Source organism: Lytechinus variegatus, chromosome 5, assembly GCF_018143015.1.
Source record: "Lytechinus variegatus isolate NC3 chromosome 5, Lvar_3.0, whole genome shotgun sequence".
Lineage (NCBI taxonomy): Eukaryota > Metazoa > Echinodermata > Echinoidea > Temnopleuroida > Toxopneustidae > Lytechinus > Lytechinus variegatus.
The window spans coordinates 47,020,587-47,032,698 of NC_054744.1; the positions used below are offsets into that span (position 1 = coordinate 47,020,587).

Consider the following 12,112-nt stretch of genomic DNA (forward strand, 5'->3'; position numbering starts at 1 on the left):
ATGAAAGAACAATTCTGATTGGTTACTAGTCAGTCAACTGAGCAAATTGCGCATGCAACGAAGGTCATGATAGGTCGGTTCACTTAGCGATTAATCGCCAACCTTTGAGTTACGGAAACCTGATCACCATAATAAAATATTGCTCAAGTGAAAAGAATGTAAAGTCAACTTCAAAACCTCAAATAATTCTCTGACCTGCCATCTTTCCCTCCTGACTGCACTTGTTCATTGGCTATTTAAGAATAACAGTGAATATTAGACAACCGTTTAACATTTATACCAATACCCAACTATGAAGTACACTTATATATCTGTTCTTGGACCATGAAAGCTGCTTCTATCAGGAAAATATTTTATATGATATGGGGTTTTGGCTTGAGAAGATGAAAAGACACCTCCTCATTAGGAGAATGATTAGCCTTTCCACATTTCACTGCCCATCAGAGGGGAGGTGCTGAAAAAAAAAGTTGTATGGTCTTAATGTATCTCTTATTAAAGTCAGACTACCCCTACCCCTTCCACTGTTTATAAACCTTTAATGATTTATTTGTAAAAAAAATCAAACCCTGAACATACATCACAAAGTTTAACCACTCTACTCTAAATGCGAGACTCTCTCTGCACTTCACTGTTTGGTAAAACAATGGAAAGCTACTTACATGTACCAAGGAGCTTCCTTGCATGTACATAGTAATACATTGTGACTTAAATTATACTCTATAGATATACAACACATCATCAACCCAAATAGACAGGTAATAAAGCCTGCCTCTGTATGGTTTTCTAACATGCGACACATCTTATCAAACTTTGATGATACATAAACAGAATTCCTCTATATATTGCTTTCTAATGTGTTCAGATTGAATGGGTAAGAAGAAAGGCACTGTTTATAATATATACAATGAATTCTTGCTCCGAGAGGCAAGCCTTTGCTTCTAATATTTCACCACTATTCTTCTAATGTAACATGAAGAGGTATGCAAAATGAGAGACCAAACAAATGCCAGTCTGTAGAAAAAATAATAATAAACTTAAAAGACACACACCGACATTTCAAACACCATGACTTCCTGCCAGTGAAAAAAGGTTTGAAGGCTAACTGATCTAATTTTAGGGCAACTGTTCCAAAAACAATCAGACTAAATGAGTCGAATGGAGAAAAATTAAATTGAATCTGTATGAAATAACAATATTTCATTCAACAATATCAAATACAATTTCATCATATTCAATTTGTTTGTTAATCAATATAAAATAAAGACGCAATCCAACATCAAATATAAGATAATTAGACTAGAGAAAATATTTTACTAGAAACAATATTACTCAAGTGACAGTTTCATTCCTGGTCTTGATTTTAAGCAATTATATTGCCTTAAAAAATTGGTGTTATATTTTGATACTAAATAATATATTATTTCTTCTAACACAAGCCTTTAAAGAGGAAGTTCACCCTGATAAAAAGTTTGTTGTAAAAATAGCAGAAATAAAAATATTGGTGAAGGTTTGAGGAAAATCCATTAAATATTAAGGTTATTAGAATTTGAAGTTTTGGATTTGTGACGTCTTAAACGAGCAGCTGCAGCATATGTTTTGTAATTTAATGGTTCATGATGACTTATTTTGTTTTCGTTGTAGGAATGGGTGTGAAATGCTTTGTCTATTGATATACTGAAGGTACAAAAATTTTTTTTCAATTTTCTGAGAAAATGACATTTCATTGATTTTTTACCATTCGAAATGTAGAAAAGCTGCTCGCACATGACATCACAAACCAAATAATTAAAATTCTAATGACTTTTTTATTATTTGATGGATTTTCTCAAACATTCAGAAATATATTTTCTCATATTTACTACTATTTTTACGAATCAACTTTTTGTAAGCGTGAACTTCCCTTTAAGTTATACAACAGATGGTCACAAGGGGCTTGCTATGCAATGCTGACATTGCTTTACACAACAGAATCATAACTACATATAACACACTTATGCTTCTATCTAATTTCAATATAAGTTTGTCAGTGATGAGAAGATCTTGTCATATAAAATTACCAGACTAAGAGATTACCACTATTGTTATTTGATCACAGACAAACAATTTCAGAAAAAATGCAATAAAAATAGCATGCATTTCAAATTGTATGGTATACACATCTATCACAATAACTTACAAAATTCCATTTCTATCAGGAATTCATTTTGTACGTGTATATTCCTACTACGCTGCTATCATTAAAATAAAATAAAGCAATGCATTAAAACTATTTGCCAAAGGAATGAATGAAGTTATCACTACAATATTATATCTATAGATTCTATACTATGGGCATGAGAACAATATAAACTACAATAGATGTAATCCCATGATCAGACAAATTTGAATATATACATACATGATGTCTTTGTCCAATAGTCAGCAATCAATCTTCACTCTGATTGAGTGGTAAATTTCATTGTAAGAAAAGGAGACGAATTCATCAAGCCTGAGATACATGTATATTAAGAAGATCATGTTGGTTGATTCCAGGTTGCATTCTGAAGATCCTTTTATAAATATTGGTCCGTATTCTGAAGTCAGGTTTAACTTAAACTCAGGTCTAAAGTTGTGGTTTAATTATGGGAAGCCAAAAGTATCAAAATTTCATCAAATTGTATGTTTCTTATGTTCACTGTGCTATATCCTGATTCATCAATGGTGAAGACAATCATCTATTTATACTTCCTACACAATTATGAATGATTTGAGAGCCGAATGAGCTGAAGTCTAATATCTCTACTGTTAGTGATTATGTAACAATTGGCTGTCCATACTTAAACCACAACTTTAAACCCGAGTTTAAGTTACACCCGACTTCAGAATATGGGATATTGAGTTAGTCAATACAGAGGAGGAAAGATCTACGGACCAGGGACACGTTTCATAAAACGTGTTAAAGTAACATATTTGAAATATCAGTTTAAAGCTACTGAAAGCATTCAATTTCATTGGCTGATAGCAAACTTGTTACAGAAATTGTTCATTTGTTGTCAATATAATAACAAGTCCCAAAGTAACGGGACCTATATGCAATGCACAATGGTCCTACTGCAATCAACAATGAATCTGGCAGCAATAACAGAGCAATTTCATGATTTTCAAGAAGTGAACATTGTAAAGTTAAAATTGAAAGCCTATAGAACCATCCTTCAAGACAGTATAATAATTTCACCCATCAGATTGAAAATGAGACATCTTATTATATATTCTTACTTGAAGTGGAATAACTACTATTACTATTACACTACTACTCGAAAGCTGCATAAACTGCATGTGCATATAAACACTGAACAATCTATACATCTACATTGTGACTTGTCTATCGGTATAATCATTTGTGACATAGTCTGAGAGGCAGGAAGGGCTAAGGGAAGTTTACTCTACGACTGGTTTCTTTTCTACCGCGAAAGGCTCTGCTACTTCAAGCGTGCCGCTGTCAGCAATAACACAATCTTTGACGGGCTTGTCTTGTCGAGCTGTCTTAGTTTGTTCTACCTTTCTCACAACGTCCTGCAAATCAAAGAAATAACAAATAAAATACACAAATCAGTGAAATACTGTTATATATGTTAACTTCTAGATTTTCATTCAGATTACTGTCAACTTTACATGAATACACTCGTTATAATTAGAATTCAGTGATGTCACTAATATGGTAGGTGCCAGTGTCAAAACCTTTGACCATTCAATATTTCCAACCTGCACTCATGTACCATCACAATCACCCTCCCAGCAGTAACATTGCCACTGACATAGAATGTGATATGAAATCTAGGGTTTTACTCTTTAAGCCCTGAAAACTATTTCCATTCACCTTGACCCCAATAGAGGGGTGTCTTCCAGGGGGGGGCACTTACATTGACGAGTGGATACCATGCGCGACCAAAAAAAAAAAACATGTAAAAAGGATGTCTTTTTCAAGATAGGGCATGTTACAGGGGCCGCAGAACGGTTTTCAAAGTGGGGGGGCTGAACATGATAAAAATCACAATTTTATAGTCATTTTTGCGTTTTTTTACACGGTTTTGGAAAAAGTGGGGGGGGGCTTCAGTCCCCCCCCTGGTTCTGTGGCCCCTGTGTTACGTACGTAACGTGATAAGGGTGTCAAAAACACAAAAATAATGAAAAAAGGGTATCTATTTTACTAGATAAGATATGTGTTTAGGGTCAAATTTGCGGGGATGATAAAGCAAAATTAAAATGTTTTATAAAGGATGTCCTTTTTGCCCAAACACTACGTGTTTAGAGTCCGATTTGAGCGAGCTGTGGAAGGTGGGGCTGTACTAAACCAAACGATGTGTAAAGGTAAAACCGACGACCGACAGACCTGTGACATAACAATAAAATATCGCTGTACTTGTTTAGGGGTTAATTTCAGGGAATACTTGCCAAGAGCATTGTTTTGTTTCCAATACTTGTTAAAGGTAGGGTTTAACGAGCCAATACATGTACTAATTAAGGGGTGCATTTTCAGAATATGGAAAATACGTGTTTAGGGTGCTTTTCACAACCCCATGGTCGCGCATGTTATCCAATTTTCAATGGAAGTGGCCCCCCCGGGGGTGCCTCCCAATAAGATTACCACCACTTATAACCTTACAGATTACCATACCATGTGAAGCAGATGCTTCTTATAGCAGTCGGATTAAAGAAAAAAAAAACAAATGAATGTGTTTTCTACTCACCATTCCTTCTAAGACTTTTCCAAAGACAACATGTCTACCATCAAGCCATGATGTTTTGACTGTAGTAAGGAAAAATTGAGAACCATTGGTGTCCTTTCCTGCATTAGCCATACTTAGCCATCCTGCTCCATAGTGGCTTAGCTTGAAGTTCTCATCCTTGAATTTGTCACCGTAGATGCTCTTTCCTAAAGACACACAATAAAAACAAGAAACATAACAAAACTGTATTTCCAAATATCTTTGACACAGAGGACCACATTCTAAACTGAGTTCAGAATCTGAATGAAAGTTGCAATTAAACTACAGATCACCAACTGTATTATATCTCTAAAAACACAGGTTTAATTTTTCAGTTTATTTGATCCTCAATGCATGAATAATTTTCTTAGAATGAACTAGTTTTCTTCACCAATAAACAAAGGGGGGGGGGACCTAAACACAAGGATACAATTTAAACTCAATTAGCACAGAATTAGACCCTGTCCATGGCCAAAGTTAAACTGGACTTCAAGAGAACATTTCATGAAAGGACTTGTTGAATGTTTTATCCAACATATTCTTGTTTTATCAGATTTAGTGCTTCTCAGCCATTCAAATTTGAGGAAAAATGTCAGATCTGACAAATTGTAAGAATTTCTTTTAATGGAATGATCCCCAGAGTACATTTACATAACAGTGGGTCATATTTTCATGCAGGCAAATTCTAAATAAAATATAAAGGCATCTAATCTCTATAGGCCCTACGAGAAATCCTCTGTCATAAAATAATATTGACCACACATCTTCCTGATGGTGATTCAGTAACTCTATTTGCCACAAACAATTACCTGTACTTGTGAATAAGTAATATTCACACACAATTAAAATGTCATACCTCCAGTTCCGTCTCCCCTTGTGAAATCGCCTCCTTGAATCATGAAATCTTTGATGACTCGATGAAACTTACTTCCTTTGTAGCCAAATCCTTGCTGCAAACATAAGGTTAAACAAATATCTCAACTAAATTTTACACAAATTAAACAAATGTTCATGAATGTCAAAGCCATGGTAAAAAATAATATCTCAAATATGTTCTGTTATCATCTGAACCTGAACATATCTTACATTCAAGCACGACACTCAAAAATTTTGTGGTAAAATTTTCTGAAGATTAATCAAACTTATAAAGAACGATGATTTCAGGTTAAACTTGAACTCCATATGGAAACAGTTAATTGGAATTGAATAATTCAATCTAATCAATTGTGTATCACATGATATACAAGCTAAATCTTTAAATTATTGAAATATCAAAATACCTAGCAACCCTTCTTCATTTTTAATAAAGTTGGAACATGGGCGGATCCAAGATTTTCCAAAAAGGGGGGCACATTTTCCCAAGGAAAAATTTGACAAGCCAAATAAAAACTTTTCTACCTAAAATAATGTTTCATCCACGAGAAAATTTTAACAAGCAAAAAAAAATGTTAATGTGCCTCTCAGAAGCCCCCGGATCTAATTATTAATATCATTATCTGCCAGTGGGTTGGAATTAAAAGATACTTTTGCATGATTCACATTCTCCCTTACTAACTAAATCTTTGATTTGTAAGCAGGGAAATCAAATCATGATAGTATGTAGATAACTACTTTAGTCCTGTACATTAAAAGTTCCCATTTTGCTTCTGATAAGTGATATGCATCACATACAGTCTTCAGGGTAGTCTCATCAAGAAATGAAATCCAAGTATAGGTCTATATGCCCCACATACAATACTCTTTTAAAATTACACACTCGTGATGGAGATTATGTGCCACAAACAACTCTACCCCTTTTTCATGATAAATAATCATTAATATACCAGGCAATCCAAACACAGATTCTTTCCAGGTGTTGTTTCCCAGACTTTGGAACACGCAGATGTGATTATTGGATTTCCAATTTTTCATTGTTTTCCTCTCTTATGGTTCACAATTCCTCATCTCACTTATTCTACTGGCCCATTCATACATGAAAAATGATTCATTAACGGAGTGGTGTTGCTTTCAGACCTTTCTGAAATTTGTTGAAACTTGGTCTACCATACTGCAGTGGTAAATTCCTGATTAGACTACCCTACATGTACATGTAGCTTCCATTAATTTTCATTCGCATCCCACATGTACATGTATACTGTATGTAAATGTATAGTATTAGTACTTAGATAAACTGGTCAGAGACAAAGTAGGATTAAACATGTACTTTAAACCCTACACTTTGTCTATTATTGGTTCATCTATAGTACTAACCATTCAGGATAATTGCCGTAAATAGCGGATATACCATTTCGTCTCATTTCCAGTTCAATTTGCCTTGGTCTAGGGTTACATCATATATGATTAATCATATTTTTAAAAAATGTAGTGGGGGGGCTGATTCAGCCCCCTCAACATTTTTAAAGATATAGCCTTCGCATGTTTTGTTAGTGTCGCTCATTGACTTTTTACTTTCAAGTCTCGTGCAAATTTTAAGACCCCCAGGTATGAAGTTCTGAAATTACACAACATTTCGTAAGTGCATGCAGACCCAAACCTGCTCAATAACATGAATTCTGTTAAAATCCAATGCAAATAGTGCTATTAGGAAGTATTAGCAAAAAACTTAGTAAATGTATCATTATTTCTCCTGCTATTGATTAAACTCAATCAATTCCATCTTGTTTACGGTCAAAATAAAGTCCCAAACAATTTCCATTGAAAAAGACAAGAAAAAACAGTCAACAAACATAGAGCGCTAGAAATGCATGAGAATTTTTGAAAACAATAAAATACATCAGAAAATAATTGTTATATTCAAATTTTTTAAATGTTCATTTGATCAGAATCCTATAAAGAGTCTGAACAAAAAATTGATATTTTAGAGACCTTATAAGTTAATTAGAGCAAAGTTTGATTTTACATGTATTCATATCAGTCAATTAGACATGAGATTTTACAAAGAATTTGATCTTACAATTCAGTTTATCATGCCATGTACAGCATATAAATGTGTCTATATTTGTCACAAAGGACGACCAAGATCATAAGTCTTCTTAGGCATCAAAATAGCCCAGTCTTTAATAGGGTCAAAGTTTGCATACTGGTATAATTATTTTTCAAAAAATGAAAGGCAATAAACAGCTCGAAAGGCAATAAGAGTTTGACAAGCTGTAAACTTAAATGACTCAAAATATCCAGCTTGTGAACTTACATACATGTATACTTACGGTACTTCAAGCTTATCTATTGATACCTTTGCCTTTGTACAGCAATTTGTACACTATGAAAGTAAGATTTTGCTACAAATAAAATGTACATGTATGCATAATGGATGTATAACTATAAGGAAAAAAAATTTGACAAATTTTACTTGACACTATTGACAAGCTCAAGATGCATTAATTATAAAAGGTTAAAATCGTGTTACTTACCTCATGTGTGGCTAAGCCAACAAAGTTTTTCACTGTTTTGGGTACAACCTTTCCAAAGAGACCAATGACAATCCGTCCCGCTTCCTCACCTCCTATCGTTATATCAAAGTATACCTGTGCATGAAATAAGAACAAATAATGAGGGCTAACTTCACATTTGGCATGGTTTTGCATGTCAATTACAAGAATTACACAAGAGAAAGGGAAGCTGTGAAGGATTTTGGGGAGATACAAAAAAGAGAAAACAGAGTCCGAGAAAAAAGGAGGAATTAATATGTAAGGCCTAACTTCTAGTAGGATGAAAAAATATTTTTGAGAATGGTCATGGATGATGAGTGAAAGTAATTGTATGCTTGACATTTAGTCGGCAGGGTATTGGGATATTATGGTACTAAAGGAAATGACAAAATTTATAAGTGCTAGACCCTGTCATAAATATTGTCATAACGTTTGCTTGTATATTGGGATTATGTCATTTATGAGAATTTTTGAACCACACATTTTTTTAACACTAAAGAGAACAGACAAAATTTATGACAATTTCGATAAAGTTATGATATCCATACCGATTCTGTCATATCGCTGAGAAAACAAAATATTGAGAAAAGACAATGTTAAAAATACCGCCCCAGGGTCCAGAAGGTGGGAGAGAAATTGCCACATATTTCTTTGCAAAATTTAGATCGTTTTCATAGAATCCTTCTTCCATTTTTGGCATGGTGTTCACTTGTTTAGTGTAATAAAATGGTAAATTGCCAATTCGTCTACTGCCAACTCGTCCACTCACCACATGGTCTACTCACATTTAGTCTAATGCCATTCCATCCATCAACATTTCGTCTTATAACCATTTGGTCCAATCATCACTTCATCTCACTACTATTTTATCTATGACCATTTTGTCTCATATCCAGTTGGTCTAATATCAATTTCAGTTTCCTTTATTTTGCACAATTAACACTAAGTCCAATTAGGCCAAATGGTATATGGTCTGAACGGCTATTGTATCAACTGATTATTACACGTAGACAAATAGTGAGTGGACGAACTGGCACTTATACCATGTGGATAAAGGACAAACTGATGATAGACCAAATGATAGTAGACCAGTTAGCAATTGGATGAATTGGCATTAGACGAATTGGAAATGAACAAATCACACAGACAGTCACATTATACATGTAGTACCCTAGCACTGTTCACTGACTGCACCTGTGGTATCGACCTCAAAGTTGGAAATTGGTATGCTTGCTGCAACTGATAGTTGGAGCACATACTGTGAATCTGCCGAAATGACCATGTCCTTAAAAAGAATGCATGTATCTGGGGCTGCGTTTATGCGACCTCGACCCAGAATCATGATTTGAATCACCATTTGAATCATGATTCAAAACAGCAGCATGAATCACGATCCGACAGAATCAGCGTTTATACGACCATCTTTCTAACGCTGTTTCTCCCTGAATTCGGGCCGATCCAGTGCGCATCACAGTGCGCAGTTTGACCCAGGAAGTATAGGTCAATATTTTCGCACGTGTTTCTAACTTCACGTCGGCTGCTAGATTTTTGCTGCCGCCGGAGCTAACGCGCGATCGTTTGTGCAAGTGCAACGCGTACTCGGATTCCGAAAAATAAATCTTTTACTTCCAGAATTCCGTGTATTGTACCTCGTATTGTTTTTGATCGGGAACCAGAAGGGGTCGTCATCCTCCCTCCCACCTCCCGATCGATTTTTCTTGTCTATGATGGTCCTGTACTGGCATGACTGGGCACGAATTCTGTTAATTTTGTCTTGACAGGCGGTGCCACATCTCCGTTGAAATCCCTCCCTCGCAAGCGCCGCTGAAAGGAATCGTCTTATTTCTGTGAATCCCGGTAAGGGATGCTTGTGCTTCAGGCTGAGCCCAAAGCACAAGTAGAGCCCTGAGTTCATCGTCAGTCCAATTTGTGCCTTTGGAACTTGAAGAAATGATGGATGAAAACAATGAAATATACAAATGACGCTACAGTACAACCCTGGGGGTACAATACACAGAATGATAATTCCTAAATGCTGGCAATACTGCTACACGAAAATTAACCTGCACGAAACACAGCGCGCGCCTTTGAGTCGAACCCGGAAGAAGCACGACACAATGACGTCATAGAATCATGATTCAAATCACGATATCGTTCATACGACCTTTTTCGTTCATGATTCTACAGAAACGTCTTTCCAAACGCCCCTTTTTTCGTGTTTCATGTTTGTGATTCTAATCATGATTATATTCAATTTCGACTAAACGCAATCGTGATTCTGCAGAATCGTGATTTGAATCATGATTCTAATCATGATTCTAGGGTAAAAAAGTGTCGAATAAACGCACCCTGGGTCATTTGCTGATTTTATTACATGTAGGCAGTATAGCCTACAGCAGACTTTATCAGGACATAATTTGACTGTCTGCTGTAACTCCCCAATGACAATGCTTTGGGGCTTAGTTTAACACTGTCATGGTTATTACTATTTAAAGCAATTCCCGATCCCATCTTTCGAAATAGCACAATATTAATTATTATAAATGATCATTTTTTTGGGGGGAGGGGTCTATCTGTCCAAAATTTGGCAGTCTTACTCTCTACGACTTAGTACTCATTGCATCAGTCAGACATTACCGAGACACAGACATTAGCTCTTTGCAAGAACCGTCTTCCATGTCTCCCATTTTAAATGCACCATGTGAAACGCATTTTAAAAAATTTACCCACGATAGCGATGCTTAATTGCGTCGCATAACCATTTGCGTCTTTTCCGATGGACGGGGTGTTTTCAAACTGCATTCACACCTGCACTGAATACAGTGGTGAGGCACGCTAACACACAACGCTATAGCATCAGATTTTTTGTTAGACGCGTATCAGCATGAGCGGGACTCGAACCCCTCACATGAGATCTACGATCTTATCCAAAACATGCGCTCTAACCGAGCTACGCTGCCTCCCGAGGCCTAGGCTAGGCTATAAAAATTGATTTGAAAGCTTACAAATTTGATTTGTTTAACCCAAATTCAATTCTGAATTTTCATGCGTGCAGCAAATCTTAAAAACTGGGGGACACGAAAAACGATCTTTGGTAACTAAGAGTAGACCCTTTTCGTACTCTCCTTCTACCCCAGTCTCGATCGGCCATTTTGTTACGATTCATAACAAAAATGGCTGATAGAGACGGGGGTAGGAGAGAACTTTTCGTTTTTTTGAGGTTCCAGTTTGTGCCCAAATATCAGGAAACTGCCACTCGTTCATGTCGTTAGACCTTCATCCATATAATCGTGGTAAGTGCTTGATTTCTGTTTGAACTATTTATTCGGAGAATTATTTTGACCATACTTCACGCTTGTCGGGTGAGTATGCCAAATTACACGTAAGGTCCTGGGCTCCCGCCCGCGGAGTTCCCTGGGTTAGACCTGAGTCTGAGCCGACATCATCATCATCATTTTTACTATCCACACAACACATTTTCCTACGCGTGGGTCTGAGATAATTTCATTTGTTTTTTCAACTTTGTTCCCCGACAGCCAACTCACCTTGTCAGTAACCAGAAGGTCTTTCTTCGATTGTTTGTCTCCTTTTGCATCTGCCGGTAATAGCAGATAAATTAAGGAGACTAAAGCCACTGTAAATACTGCAAGCACCTTCATTGTTCTTGTAGAAATCATGCGGTATGCGGCTAACAACAAAAGGTAAACGGAAGTTGGCTATTGAGAAAATGCATCGCGTAATTGATACCACTCAGCTTGTTGAAAATAAATAGTTTACGTGTAATTGTGTTTCGTACGGCTGCACAGAACGAGCTGGGTTGAAATTTGGAACAAGGCTATTTACTTAATATATTTGAGTAACTTAAGTAGTACGGATGGGTGGTGACACGTGTATCTATTTCGATTGGTCCAAAGTCAAGACGAAATCACCGGGGCCCAT

General features: G+C 36.1%; 1 protein-coding gene across 1 annotated transcript; it reads right to left on the reverse strand.

The window, feature by feature from the left end:
• Positions 1–2,807: 2,807 nt before the first annotated feature.
• On the reverse strand, positions 2,808–11,909 carry LOC121416313 (peptidyl-prolyl cis-trans isomerase B-like). The gene is made up of 5 exons (XM_041609866.1): positions 11,719–11,909; positions 8,156–8,269; positions 5,602–5,695; positions 4,728–4,912; positions 2,808–3,552 (listed from the first exon to the last, which is right to left on the reverse strand). Exons 1-5 carry the CDS (start codon positions 11,848–11,850, stop codon positions 3,418–3,420), a joined length of 660 nt encoding a protein of 219 aa, XP_041465800.1. The 5' UTR covers positions 11,851–11,909; the 3' UTR covers positions 2,808–3,417.
• Positions 11,910–12,112: the final 203 nt, after the last annotated feature.